This window comes from Charadrius vociferus, unplaced genomic scaffold, assembly GCF_000708025.1.
Source record: "Charadrius vociferus isolate BGI_N301 unplaced genomic scaffold, ASM70802v2 scaffold87, whole genome shotgun sequence".
Taxonomy (NCBI): domain Eukaryota; kingdom Metazoa; phylum Chordata; class Aves; order Charadriiformes; family Charadriidae; genus Charadrius; species Charadrius vociferus.
In genome coordinates, this window is record NW_009649314.1 from 1,600,216 (window position 1) to 1,616,235 (window position 16,020).

Here is a 16,020-nt window from a genome sequence, read left to right on the forward strand (position 1 = left end):
TTCCAACCTAAACCATTCTATGATTCTATGATTAATGCAGCTGTTCAGGCTAATTCCTTACAACCACAGGAAAAGGTCATGATGTTCCTTTAAAAAACAGATATAATGATAAATTAAATAATATGAAAATACAATATATGAAGTTATAGAAAAAATTAAATTGATTTCATACTGTGAAATACAATTTTATAGGTGCATATATGCAAAGCTTTACTGATAGCTGACATACAGTAAAATGTTTAGAGGTTATTTAAACCTGAAGAATTATAATTTAGAAGGTTCTGTCAATTGTCAGAGGTGAAAGTTAAAAATGAGCATGTTGGGAACAGCACACAAAATTAGGAAAGGTATGCAGGATGCAGGATGACACATGTCATGACAAAAGATTCAGAGCAACTGGGCTAGAAGTAGTATCAGATACAGGTTTCTTAGTCTTTTTTTCTGCTCTCATGCAAATATGACTAACAACATAAATCAATTTAGAAAGCTCTCATTTAGCTTGTAAAAAGATACCAACATAGTGTAACAGCCAGCTTAGGGGAAGAGAAAGGTCTAGCATGTTTTCTTTAAAGGTAGCCTTTTACTGAAGGACAGGTATCCAAAGCAGCAGCTCTCATAATATTTTAATCTTTAAGGCTACCAGACTCCATGGCCCCATCATTCAAAACTTTCCACAGGACCATGTGACATGGCTTCCATATTTCTGCTATAATTTCCTTTTACCACTAGAAAAATAACCTCTTTCTTTGACCACAACTAGTTGTAACAGCAGGGCTGCAACAAACACTGCACTGAGAGCTAGATTTGCAGGCATTTATTTTGGCGGTCATGCTCGCTTAAGCAGAATTTGCTGATCTTGCATTGTTTCTTCATGCTCTCTCTGACTTCTTCCTTTGCCCTCTGTTGTTGTGATGCTGAAAGGGTCTGTGGCATCATGGTTGAAAAATAACCAGTAAAAAATTTTATTTGTTTTGTTTTGCATTTAGCCAGGTCGGCTTTCTGAAGTGGGTACATAATAAACTGGCACTGCTGCCAAAAAAAACCAGACAAAACTCTTTCAGTCTCAGTTCAAAGTAAAAGCACTTGCTCAGGGAGAGGCATTTAAGAAAGTTTGTCAAAGTAACAATAATTTGAGCTTCTACAGACACTTGAAAGGGAAAAAAAAAAGCAATTTAAGTGTTCTGCAAACCTTAAGACAACATGCTAATGAGAACACTTCAAATAAAGCATCTCTGTGTGTAACACAGCTATGGGCACGTGCAGATTACACAGGTTTCCCCAAGGGAGAGTATCAAGCTGCCTTGACTTTAAAAAACATAATTTACTTGCTTTCTTGTGAAAAGGAGGTTTGGGGTTTTTTTGTTGATTTTTTTTTGTTTTAAATAAAGGCATCCGATTCTATATAACCTTTAGTACATAAAGTGCTGGTGGTGTTATCCATTTTAAATCACATTTCCCAGGACACTGAATAAGAACAAGAAATACAGGGGTTTCAAACTATTCTGGAGATCAAACCAAATGCAGAAAAATTGGAAAATATGTTGTTTGTAGGAATGAAGTACCTTTTCTCATACTACTGGGAGAACTGCAGATAAATTCAGAATCCATTAAAAAAGTGGTAGATTGTCAGATAACAGCATGTTCTGACATTATTACAGGCTAGTAATGGGTACAGCACGTACCCTCTGCTAGGAGCAACTCCATTCCTTCCCTCTGCAGTCACAAAATAAATGTATAAAACTTTAAGGCTATGAGGTTGGCTGATGCATGAAAACTCAGGTTCCTTTAAAATACTCATTTAGAAGTGCAATCATCTTTCTCTTTCTCTGTCAACAGTCATCTGAGAAGACTCTTGGTTAGTGACTGCATTGAAAGCCAATGTGTCTACAAGCTGAAACAGCAACGACCTGCATTTCTGTGAAGACTAAAATATCATTAAAATAAACTCATTCCAGCTACACTATTCAGTGAATGCCTCTCTAAACACTTTGGGAAGTTGCTGTCCTGTAATGCAAGATCACATGCATTGAAACACAGGGAATATGAATTGAGTATATGAAATTAAGAAAAAAATAGATTTATAAAATGAGAAGTAGCAAACGGCTTTCCAACTAAATCCTTCATTTTGCACTTTTACCAAGGGAAGGATTTCATCTGTCTGTCTCGTGATGATGCTCTTCAAAATTGGGAACAGCAAGCAATACCATTTTGTGAATGTTCTCTCCTAACTGAAAAATGCTGCAAAGTAAACCAGAAATTTTCAGAAATTTGGCCATGAGTTACTGTTTTACTGGCTGGTTTTCAATAATCACTTCCTATTCTTATTGCAGTCGCTGCTGATCAGTCAATTAAGAACTGCAAAGAACACTACTAGGGCACCAAGCCAGCTCACCAGGACCCTGTGAAAATCATGGGACTGTTTACAGCAAGCTGTTAAATCTTTTAACAAAATGCTTCGTAGACCAAAGTTAAAAGACTCCCTGTAATCATTTTATATTGTAATAAGGAGCAATCATCCTACTACCTTCCTAGTCAAATATCCATAGGGAGGAGGTAAATGCAAATACAATCACCTCAAATATAGAAGGCAGGAGAAACTGTAATAGCTAACTGATTCAATTACATTCATCTACAGCGTAGTACTTCTGCAACACACACTGTATTTTAAAAATAAATGGATTTTCTTCATTTCCATTCTCTGCAGAAACGTGAAGAGCAAATACTTTAAGGATACTAATTATCAAAGCCTTCTTAGTATGGCTTTGTATACTGTTTGTATAAGAATGTACAATGAATGTTAAGAAGTACTGTAACTATGGACCAGAGATAGTGAAGCCCTTTATCTCTACTCCCCTTTCTGTTCCTCTTGAACAATCATCCCAGATCCTACTCGCTGTCTCTTGGCCCCATCAAGACAGACAAGTGCTCCCTGTTTGATGCCAGCTAACCAGCCAACACAAAACAGCAGAGATCATCGTGACGTGACAGATCTACACTTTCACACCTCTGACAAAAAATGCTTACTCCAAGAAAATAACTATGTCACAATTCAACTCTATGACAACTATCTTGGAAAATAGCAAAGACTGTCTCTAAAAATAGTCACATTGCTTTCTTTCTCAACAGGCAGGTTCATGAGGCAATGGAATTATCTAGGCCCACGCTGAGCAGGACAGGGTGCAAAAGGCTTCGCATAGGCGATGGCTCTTGACTGTGGACATGCATATCAATAGGAAACAATTCATCTTTTCAAGGGAAACACAAAAAAGAGAAACCTGCTAAGAAACAGTGCAAAACATGAACAGCAGGTTCTCTGTTGACTTCATCATCATAAAACCCCGAGCGAGTTCTGTATTAATGACATTACTCTCTTATAGCAAAGTGATTCCAGAAGTACTTTCTGCAAAGTTAAAGAAAGCAGGGACCTATATTTTCAATCCCAGATATCAACAGCTGGGCAGTAACATGGGTGTGAGAGGGACTAGTTGCAACTAGTTTCTAGTCAGATCAGTTTATCTTTTAAATATTACTGTAATCAAATGCCACAGGATGACCTCATGTTTTTTCTTCATTTCCACAAAAACCATGGAACAAATTATTTTGAAGAATGAAAATTATTAGACAAATTAGAACTATACTTCAAACTGGGAATGCATCAAGTGTAAAACTGAAAAGTAATGCTAAGAGTTCCATATGTATTCCTAGACACTATTATTATTTAAGAAAATTATAGAAGCTGACACAGTGTCATCTGGAAGAGCCAGCTAATGCTCCATACTAAGAGCACCCATAAGTGGCCTAGTATGTCTTTTTTATTTGGGGAAAGTTAAGAAATGTCCATGCATACATACAGATGTTAGATGTTAAACTACATTCATGGTAACAGGACGTGAGCTGTTTCCTTTTATTACTTCTTTTTTTTTTTTTTTTTTTAATGAGCACAAATGCTAAGAAACATTCACTGAACACGTATATTTTTGTACTTGAGTGGTGCAGAGAAAGATAGCAAACAGGATTCCTTCTAACCCAAGACACAGCAAGGGGGTAAGCCGCATTGCAAGTTCTCCCTCAATAAGAACACACCAAAGGATCACATTGCAGATGGGCTCTCTAGGAAGCCTGCATGAGAGAAGTATGCCTATCACTTCTTGATTTCATTTATCAGTCATAGTGGTCACAGCTAACATCTGTAGGCAAGTGAAGGTATAGTTCTAGTATCTTTTTGACAGCAATTATATCCCAGAAATTACTATCTTCTTGATAGTAATTCTGGCCCAGAAACTCAACATTTTCCTTGCGTGCACTTAAGTGAGGGGATGGAGCTCATAGAAAGTCAGGGCCAAAGGAATTATTTTTCCAGCTGCATCACTTCTCCAATTATGTCCACTACACAAGTCACACAAACACTTGTACGAACACAAAAGAGAAGACTGGACATCTTCTTAAATGGTCCACGAAATACTCTACAAATTTGCAATTAATAGGAATAAAAAACTCATTCTTCTAGGTGTCGCTGACCACTCGAGTTACGTCCCAATTTTTACGTTGACAGTAGTCGGGACACAAAGCCGACTCAGATTTGGGACAGAACGCTGGTTCTGAAAACCATTCATTAGTTAAAATTTTCTGTAGCACAGTACTCCAACCATTCAATAGCTAAACCACAGCAGAAAACCATACACTGCTGCTGTCTACATCCTCTCTCTTCTGCAATAATTTCCAAGGCTAACAGGCAAAAGCCTCAACAAAACAGTATGGCATATTTTAAAAATGAGAATTCATATTATATTATGTATGGTAATGACAAACCATATTTTTCTCCAGGAGGTACAAATGAAAAACATAAGCAAAAATTATTCTATAAACTAAAATAAACAGAATACATTAGCATCTTCCACAAAAAATCAAGATTCACCCAAATTAACGACCTAGGAGGTAAAAATTCACACACGTCCTGAAGAGAAACGTATGCATACACTGTCAGTAAATTACTTTTCAAGCATTTGCTTAAGGTTGACAGTATCTCAAAAGTTCCCATTTCTCTCCAAAGACTCCATAATGTGAGTCTAGACTGGAAAAATACGGATGACTACAGTATACACACAGCCATAGGCTAGGCAAATTTCACCTGTATAGACAAAACTTACTCTTCTCACAGTTTGGGATCTGAGACAAATTCCAGGAGGATGAAAAGGAAGCAGGAAGACAATGAGGCTGAAGATACTCTACTGAGCTCTCCAACACTGAGAAGTATTCATGGCTCATCCAAAGACTTCCAGGAGCAATTCACAGTAAAAAAGCATGAAGCAGCAATGAACAATCTCTGCACTGAGGCACAGCTGTCCTTAAATGTTGCAGATTTGGTTTTCTTCTAGCAAAGCAACTACCCTTTTGAACTCTGAGAATTAGACATTTCCCCAGACCAGCCCTTTAGATCCCAACTTCCCTTGTCTAGAAGGACTAGGACATGATCTGCTGATACACTCCCCTACTCTGCAGACCTTTCCTGTCCACTTCCAGGCATGAAAAATAATACGCTGGCAGGGACATTGAGATTTAGCACTGATACCTCTACCCTGCATACGGAATGAATTCCCTAGTGATGTACTCAATAGCAGGAGAACAAAGGATGAAGTGTTTTTTCTTTTGTCTTTTTCACTCCTTTCTCACTGTATTTGCAAATGGCTCAGATCAGGAAGTGGAGCAGAAGAGTCTCTTATAAAAGGCAATGGGGGAACCGAGTAGCAAGCATGGTTATAGGGACAGAAATGTTTATTGTATTTGAAGTAAGATTTGAAATCTTCGTTTTGGTTAGCTCTTAGGAAGTAAGACTGACAGCTGTAACAGCAAATAAAACAAACAAAAAAAAAAAAAGAGAAAAATCTTATTTCAAGGGCTGAAGTGTTAACCTGTTGCTGAGGTCCAGCAGGTGTGATCTGCCAAAAATTTTAAAGGGTGCTGAGATATGTCATTGCAATTAATGAACTCCAGGTCTCCAAATAACATTGATCTAATTTATTTTAACTAAAGCTACTCAGAGAGTCCTCCTTGCAGACAGTCTCTTCTCATCCTGAGCTTCCAGGTGTCTAGCTTTCCTTGTTGCCTATCTCTATCTTTTCTAGATACTGCTTCCTCACCAGGAATGCATATAGCAAGTATTCAAAATGGGGGTTCACCAAAAAGGTTATGAAGGCATGTGGCGGTTTTTCAATCATTTTCCCAATGATTTCTAAAACCTAGCTTGACTGCTAGTAGACAGTAAGCTGATGGTCTAACAAAAAATAAACTAATAATTAAAAAAGAACAAAACCATTGAAATCATTATTTTCCTATCTTGCAGAATTCCATTTCCCAAAGAGAGACATTTCTTCTACACTTAATATCCAATATGTAGCCTACTATACCTGGGGTAGGAGGAAGAAAAGGAGAAGAAAATAATAAATAAGTAAATATAAAAATAATGTTTATAACAAAATAATATAATTCCATGCTGATTTAATGCTCCTTGTTCAATAGAAAGCTCAGTTACTTAGGAAATGGGTATTTCCAAATTACTAGCCTGATGCACAAATTCCAAAGAAGTTAGGTTAATAGCACAGTACATGCAACCTTAATTGCTCAATAGGACATGTACAGGCCATCTTAAGTGTAAGGAAAAAAAAAACAAACCCTCAAAACCCACCTTCGAGGTGCTTTTTAATTAATTTAAAACAGTAAAAAAAAAAAAGGGGGGGGGCACAACACAAATAAACAAACAGACCCAAACAAAACAACAGTTGTAATTGCAAAGAGACGAAACCCTCTTATTTGTGGTGGTGTTCCTCCATTTGTAGTAATATGTATTCAGACAGTCTCCTTGCAGGCAGAAGAGATTAACTGAAATGCCAAAATTGGTATGAGAACTGAAGAGCACTGAAAGCAGTTATGAAGTATATCAGAACACCATCATACACTATTTTTTGACAATTTAAGAGAGCGCCCATGTGAAACAAAAAGCCAGGTTTATGCTCTGCAGTCTCAGGGTGCTGGTATATATGCTTTTTAAGATTTCTCCCCTTTAGAAACTGAGTAATAAGCAGCACCTGTGGATAGAAGACTGCTTATTGTTCTGATGGAATCTGTAACCCACTTCACATTATAGGGAAGAGGTTAATTCTGCTCAACAACAATCTGTCCTTCGGTATCTGATTTTATGTACCATTCCACGGATAGCTGGTTTTAATAGTTCATTTATTTTTCTTTCAAGTGCAGCTTTTGAACTGAGTATTTTGATGCTTTCCCTGGAAGCAGATAGCATCGGACCCCTTGTGTGAGGGCAAATACAGAACCACAATGAGAACATCCAGTTAATACAAAAAAAGTCCACAACAATGAGATACTCTCTGAAGCATGAAGATTATGAGATACAAGGAGACAGACATTAGAAAGAAAAATATTCATCGAGCATAGTATACAGCTTCCCACTTCAGAATTTTTGTACTATCCCCTCAAATATTTAATATTGGTCAGGAATTCAAAGCAACGATGCACATCTCACTGATTCACGATGCCAGAGGGAAAAGCTCTGGGATCATTCATCACTTGCCAGCAACCTATAAGAACTCGGGTAAATAGCAAGAAATGTAACAGTTAAGAGACCTATTTCAGTTTGGGATTTAATAAACTTCCAGAAATAATCTGGGAGTTACAATCAAGGTAACACAACAGTCAAGAGAACACATTTGATGCTTCCAATTGATATGGGATGTCAAGGAAGAGGAAAGCAGTAGCATGAATCAATTCATCTATTCTTGTGACAACACAGCACAACCCTATGAAAGGAAAAGGAATTAGTATTTTATATCACTCCCAGTACACTTTTGTTTGTTATAAAGTTTACTAACAATATCAAATGAATAGGAAACATAAATAATTCATGAATCTCTAAAATAAAAAAAGCATAACACATTAAACAGAAACAACGTAAATTCAGCAAGGGAGGAAGGAAATTACTTTAAATCGGTTCCCTTGATATAGATCCAAATATTCACATGAAATTAAATTAAAACATCTCTATTGTTCCCTAATAATGACTGGGAAATAGAGGTCATTATTTTACATTCCCTGGTGGCTTGTTGCTGAAGTCACTGGAAAGGCAGTGGGAATGAATCTGACTTGTATCCTATTGGTGCACTACTTGTAAAACCCAAGAGTCAGAGCTGTTTGGTTGGGGGGTTTTTAATGCACCATTTACCAACAGCATCATTAAATTAACACCACCATGAAATGACAGATATCAAACATAAGGGAGTATATTATAAAAAGGTGGCTTATTAATTACTTTTTCCTTTGTTTGCTTTTTAAGGGGAAATGTTTGGTGCGTGGCCTCTGTTTTTTCTAAGACTACCAGTCAATTTTTTAGCATCAGGAAATAAAAGACAAGGATAAAAGAAATTGACTTATAATAATCACCACATTATTACTGCTGCCAACAATAATAGCTGCAAAGCTTTACACAACAGAGTATTTATTTATGCGATACACAGTTTTAACCTTATGCTTCAGTGTTTTTCCCAGTAATACTGTTCATAATACCTTGTTTCACAAGCTTCTTCTAAAGAAAACTTTTGGTTCTTTATGCAAGAAGGACAGACTTGTTAAGCATCTCTCAAACTATTTCCTTGACCACTGGAAAAACTTAATTTACACATTCAGTGGACAACCACTCCAACACACTTCTCTGTGTTCACCAAAACAAAAAAATAATTTTACTTATGAAGAAGTTAAGAGGAATAAGATGAGAAATAAATTGGTGATATGAATATATATTTTCCACATTCAAATCATGCACTCATATAGATTATTAATTTATGAGCGTGCAAAGTTCAAGGAAGGGAAACAAGATCATTAGCTGAAAGTAAAATTAACGTCTGTCATTCTATATTCCCATACATCCAGCATTCTGATACAATACTGTCTTTTACTGTCACACACTTCAAGAATTAAAAGGAAATTGTAAATGGTATGATGAAGTATATCCATAGTCTCAAGCTGCTTTTCTCCAAGTGTTTTACAAAATGTCAAAAAGAAGCAGCTTTTTTATTAAAAAAAAAGCTTTCTCTTTTTATGCAGAAGTAAAGGAAATAAAATTCTTAGACTTGCATGCCCTGTCTTGGGCTTTCCAGTCAGATGAGAAATTTTTCTGAAATTGTCATTAATCTGCAAATTGTCTGGCTTGAGGTGCTTCTAGCAGAGGAATCAAAGGGTATGCATAATGCTCCATACTTCCCCAGAAATAGACAAAAAATGTTTTGAAGATGTCACAGTTAAATCACAAGTTTGGCAAGCAGAAAACTCCTATTATTAGCAATCTGTTCACCATCTAGCATGGCACAACGATCCTCACAGGGACCTCTGGATTCTATGATGGCATGCATAATTTGCAGTAAGAGAACTGGAGAATAAAAAAAAGCACCTTTGACAAAGGTGATACTTTTTGTTATTGCTTTTTTTGTTTGTTTTTAAGCTTCTAAGCCCTTACAGCAAAGATGTACACCGTAAGATACACTAAATACATTAATTATAGTATGAAAAGCTGCAAATTAATGGGTTTCCGGTGAAAAATGTCAGGAGTGCCTGTCATTTGCCTCTAAATAAAATCAGACACCATCTTTAAGTCAGCACGCTGCATCGTAGCAGGATCTCTGATTCATGTGACTGTATAAAGTCAGTACAGCGACAATACTTTTGGCTACTTTTACAGAGCATTTAAAACTTTGTGAGGTAGGGCCAGAGCAGTAAGTAATGCAGCCCAACACGCAATGGAAATCATCTCTACCATGTAAATACTATCACAGTGTGGCACTAGACATACATTCAGAAAACAGAAAAAAAAGACAACCAAACTCTCTTTTTCACTTGTAAAATTTATCCCTAAAGAATAGCATAGGCACAGCAACTGTGTAGAGATCTAGGTGGGACTGGTTTATCCTATATGCATTATTTCAAGCCTCAGGGTCTCATTTTTGCATTTGGCCCTACCAGGAACAAATATTTTAGGAAGTTTAGTTCTAATAATAATTAAACAAACTCCACCAACAGGCAGATCAAACTTTTTAAAACCAGAGAAATTCTAAGTTTGCTGAAGTTTCTTATTCAAATATCACTGCTGTGGTAACTTGTGTGTTGTTGATGCTCTTAGCATGAGCATTCAGTTTGAAGAACAAACAGAACGGGGGCTGTTTCAAACTCATTGAAAAGCTGGATGCAAATGATTTCCCACCAAGAGCAGCTTCTCCACCCATTTGCAACTTTGTTTACAATGATTTAATGATCACATTCTACTAAACTTATAGTTATTTGTAAAATACTTTGCTGTGAGACTGGAATTTCCCCCAAGTCTTTGACCCTGCATTGGGATCCAACAGCTCAGCTATACGGTCCATGAATTCCCACTGAAGTCATACTGAAATAGAACAAAGAGTATCTTTCTGTCCAACTGGTCTTTTTTCACTTAATGAAATTAATGGTTTTCCCTCTTTTAATTTAATAGCCTTCCCACAAGATACAAAGTAAAACATTACATGGAAAGATCAAATTATAAACCATAGAGAGGCCAGAAACTTCTAAAAGTGAAAAAGGAAGTGTCTTCTCTGAGGAAAAACCCAAGAAACAGAAAGATAAAATAAAAGGAAGTTACATATACATATTATGAAAAGACTAACCAGTTTGAAAAATAAAACCTTCACCTATTCATTGCTTTTCCTTTTTCTAATAGTTAGCTCACAATAATCTTTAACCAAAACTGGAAAGTTAGTCATTTGAAACATTGTTTAACTAAGTAATTAATAAGTGTCCTGGTAAACATCTTTGAAGGGGGTAAGTACAGTCACTTTCTCACTCTTCTATCTACCCAAGAAAAAATAATTTTGCATGAAGCAAAGATTTTGCACTTTTATGGGTTTAGGTGATATTAACTATGCAACTGTATCGTATAAATGTTTATGATTTTGCCACTTTAAAATATTTATGTAAACAGAAATAGTGGGAGACCAATCCTATGATTATTTACTCCTACGAATAACAGAACTTCCTGTATTCCTCTTCCTGGATTAATAAATTGGATTAATAACTCTCCAATCTGAGTCAGAAAATCCTTTTCCTAACTTCCCTAAGTACTCATAAGAAGAAGAAAAACAAAGACAGACATAGTCATTGAATGTATTTGAGCTAGTTGAACTTTCACCATATTTAAAAATTCCCCCACTGAGGTTAATCCTTACCTCACTTTTTTATTCATAGCTGACTTCCAAGGAAGAAAAGAAAAAAAGTAGTTTCATTGCTTATGTGGATTTTTTTAAAAAAGGCTTGTACAAGAATGTACTTAAAACTTCTTTAACAAAGCTACATATGAATAGAAATACAAATGAAAGCATACTGTAGTTTCAGAAGTATGGAAACAAAGAGAATAAGAATACCATAACAAAAGACAAAGTCTGATGTACTCTGCAAAAATTTCCCCGGAGGTGATGAATTTGTTTTCTCTTCCTACCACTTATTTATCATATTCTTGGATTACTAGTACAGATTCACTGGACAATACTCTAAAAGCATTCCATTAAATATAAATACCGATACACATTTCCACTATAAGCTCTTTGTTTACAGTTTACTTTATTGCTGTGCCTTGTGACTAACAAGACAAGATGGGAGAAAGGAAAGGTACAGCAGCATTCAGAGGTTATTTTGGGGTGGGGAGCAGGGAGGGAGGAAACTGTGAGAAAAAAGTTTATAAAACGATGCAAAACTATTTGGCTTAACACTCCTTTAAAAATTACTGCAGTCTGTACTAGCACACTTCTGCCTTTGCAGAATCAAGTGATTCTTACAAAATACCTAACATCTACTACACAAATAAAATAAAATAAAAAAAATAATCATAGAATCATCTGGATTGGAAGGGACCTTTAAGATCAAGTCCAACCATCAACATAACACTACCAAAACCACCACTAAATCATCTCCCTGACCACCACGTCTACCCCTCTTCTAAATACCTCCAGAGATGGCGATTCCACCACTTCCCTGGGCAGCCTGTTCCAACGTTTGACAACCCTTTCTGTGAAGAAATTTTTCCTAATATCCAATCTAAACCTCCCCTGGCACGACTGGCCATTTCCTCTTGTCCTCTCACCTGGTACTTGGTAGAAGAGACTGACCCCCATCTCGCTACAACCTCCTTTCAGGTTGCTGTAAGAGCGATAAGTTTTCCCCTCAGCCTCCTTTCCTCCAGGCTGAACAGCCCCAGTTCCCTCAGCCACTCCTCATAGGACTTGTGCTCCAGACCCCTCACCAGCTTCATTGCCCTTCTCTGAACATGCTCCAGCGCCTCAATGTCTTTCTTGTAGTGAGGGCCCCAAAACTGAACACAGTAGTCGAGGTGGGGCCTCCCCACTATATATATAAAAAAATAGCACTTCAGAAAGAACAGAAAAAAGTACTTATTTTATACAAAAAGAGGCCAAATGCAACATATCATTGCCAGCAAACTTACCAGTCGTCTCCTCTCCTCTTCAACAGCGATCAGGAGCCGAGCAAACTCTTTCAGTGACTGGGCTGAAAAGAAAAAAAAAACGTCCTGATCGACATTACATTTTAAGACCAGGTGAGTCCATTATCTGGATCTAAGTTGTAGTGATAGGATACTGTTCTTATGTCGTACTTCACTGAAATTAGTAGTCATTAAATGAGGCACAGATGGAAGTAAGCAGCAGGTCAAGAGCAAGTGAAAAACAAAGGAAAAGAACCTGTCTTAATAGTCGTGTATTTAAAAAATATTTTTTTAATGAAATATGGCAAACTGATTTTCCTGAAACGTGCAAAGATCAGTTTCAAAACAAAGAATTCTACAATCAGCCACAAAATTTACTTTAGCACACAAGGAGTAGAAAGAAACTGTAGAAAGAAATATCATGAGTTTCTCCTACTAAAGTGCAGCAACAAATATTTGCAAGACCTATGAAAAATATTCAGATAAAAATGTGAAAGTCAACATTGTAGAAGAAATGTGTTACTATGCCAAATGTTTAGGTTTAGCAGCTCTTTGGCTTTATGTTTAGGAAGGACAAGCTCTCAGGTGACAAGAACAGATGATTGATTTGAATTTTGCTACAACTGTGAGAGAGTCTTTGCTCAAAACTGCCTTCAAAGATAAGTCAAAGGGCTATCGCGGATGTCAATAGAAATATAATAAAAGCATTAACCAATAAAAGAGGGCAAGAAATGGGAAGACATTAAAAAAACTTTTAAGGCTTCATTCTCATGTAAGCAAGTGGTGCAAAGAAGAGTGTGGCCAGCAGGTCGAGGGAGGTCATCCTCCCCCTCTACTCTGCCCTGGTGAGGCTGCATCTGGAGTACTGCATCCAGTTCTGGGCTCCCCAGTTCAAGAAAGACAGGGAACTGCTGGAGAGGGTCCAGCAAAGGGCTACAAAGATGATTAGGGGATTAGAACATCTCTCATATGAGGAAAGGCTGAGGGACTTGGGTCTCTTTAGTCTACAGAAAAGAAGATTGAGGGGGGGATCTTATTAACACTTACAAATACTTAAAGGGAGGGTGCCAGGGGGATGGGAACAGTCTTTTTTCAGTGGTGCCCAGTGAGAGGACAAGAGGTAACAGGCACAAAATTGAACATAGGAAGTTCCATCTTAACATGAGGAGGAACTTCTTGACTTTGAGGGTAGTGGAGCACTGGCACAGGCTGCCCAGAGAGGTTGTGGAGTCTCCCACTCTGGAGACATTCAAAACCCGCCTGGACGCCGTCATGCGCAACCTGTTGTAGGTGACCCTGCTCTGGCAGGGGGGTTGGACTAGATGATCTCCAGAGGTCCCTTCCAACCCTGACCATTCTGTGATTCTGTGAAATACCTCTTGAAAAATCTGTCTTTCCATTTCTATTACTTTCTCAAGGGAATATGGGTTGTTCAGAATTCAGCAGTTCCACAGACAAAAATGCCAGAGAAGAATCATGTGAAGAGAGCCAAGTAGCTCTTTTTACTTCCTCCTGATGCATCTAGCAGTAATTGCTGTGAATGACAGGGTGCTAAATTTCATAGTTTAAAGCTCTGATCTCAGGATGCAGATTCATAAATCCTACAGGTTCTCACAACAAACTTGAGGCAATCTAAATAATCTTTTAAAGAGGAAAAAACAAGGAAACAAAACTTGTAGAATTTCTCAAAAGAACAGGCTTCAAGCAGTCTTCATAGTTAACCAACATACACTGCTGAGGGTAGGCTAACAGAGCTTGTGTCCTCTTAGCTATTCTTCCATCTTCTGAAGTGTTTTTACAAAATGAGTCACTCTCCAATAATATGGCTTCATCGCCTCTCAACTCCCCCGAAAGATTTAAGGAAATAAGTACATTTTCTAGAGGATCTGCTATGTTCCAGTATCTTCTAAGAGGGAACCAGCGTCTAGCTTGGTTCAAGTCATGCTTGACTTGTCAGCATTCACAAATTGCTACTTAGTTTTTGGACCATACCCAAATCATTTTTATCCTTTATCCCATCTGGACTTTGCAGAGGTCACCCTTGCATTCTTCTTGCTCTCTTTTAACTTTTACAGCTGTTTGTTCCAATTTCTTCTAGAAGACCTTACATGGTTTATTTTTTGCAACTGTAATGCTATACCTGCGTATCTTGACCTCCAAGTCATTCTTTGCTGACAAATCCTTTTTTTCCCCTGTTATTACTCATGAGCTCTTTGTTTAGTCCAAATACATTTGGTAAGTTAAATGTCCATCCAGTTGGCTTTCAAGCCTTTTCCTTTAATATTTTTCCCTGAGAACACAGACACCAGAAAATTTTGCCACCTCTTAAGTAAAAGAAATTCTAGACCTTCTGCACAAACTTCTGAACTCCTCAACTCCAAGCTTACCAGCTGAACCTTTCAGTTACTGACTTTCAGTTACTTACCAGCCCAGCATTTATCAGAGCTACATCTTGGGATCCAGACCTTGTTTGCTATCCACTGAATTAACTTAGTTGCTTAGAGTCAGCTCATAATATCCCAACAGTCAAAACCAGGTAAAGAAATAGATGATGAACTCACTGATTAAATTACCTGACAAAAAAAATCTGTTGAGTGTTACATTCAAGAATATCTATGTACCCATTATGAAACCCTAAAAACTAAATAAAGTGAGCCAAACACACATGGCCAAACTATTTCTTATTTTCACTGATATCCCCCAAAATTTAACAAGAAACGATTCTTGCCTGTAGAAAACAGCACAGACCCAGTTCATCCCTTGCAGATGTGGTAGAGTGATTCTTTACCCACCATTAAAAACGTTAATCTTCTCAAACAAAATAGATGAACATATTGTTTGAATTTTATTACCTATTCAGGGAATTAGGATACACTTCAGAAAAACAGCTGACTTTCTAGTAAAGCCAGCAAGAGAAATTATTTCCAGATTATTTCAGTGAAATAATTGGTCATTTTTAACCACAAGATGATGTGTTACTGCAGTCACATGTTAGAACACCATTTCCCCTCCTTTTTTGCTTTTTTACTGTGGAGTCACTCACAATGACAGAATTATTTCAAAGAGAAATGATCATACCAAGCACTATATCTTTGTGAAGAGAGCAGATCCGGAACCTACTGAAATTCAAGTTTTCTCTACCCACATCAAGCTTTATGGTACTCTTCACTTAAATTTCTCATCATATAATTAAAACTATCCTTAATGCAACAAAGGCTCATGGATATTTTTTTTTCTTCATTATCTGTAATGAGAAAGTTGACACTTTACACCTTTCAGCAGCCAAGCACAAATACTGCCAGTTCCCAGCCGCAAGGCAGGGGCAGGACTTTATCTAAATGAAACAGAAAGGGTGGTGGACAGGCAGGTAAAAGCAGTACAGTTGCGAATAAAAAAAGAAAAAATCATCTCTGGTCAGGCAGTATTCAGACTTTTAGGAGTAAAAAGATAATAAAAGAAGAACAGCAGGAAGCAGAGGGTAGAAGGATGAA

The 16,020-nt window shown here is 37.2% G+C and overlaps 1 protein-coding gene across 1 annotated transcript in view; it reads right to left on the reverse strand.

The window, feature by feature from the left end:
- The window catches only part of ARHGAP42 (Rho GTPase activating protein 42), a 137,742-nt gene that overhangs the window by 93,713 nt on the left and 28,009 nt on the right, over window positions 1-16,020 (reverse strand). The window contains exon 4 of the mRNA XM_009889416.1: window positions 12,533-12,594. Coding sequence (XP_009887718.1) covers window positions 12,533-12,594 — 62 coding nt within the window. The remainder of the gene's footprint in view (window positions 1-12,532; window positions 12,595-16,020) is intronic.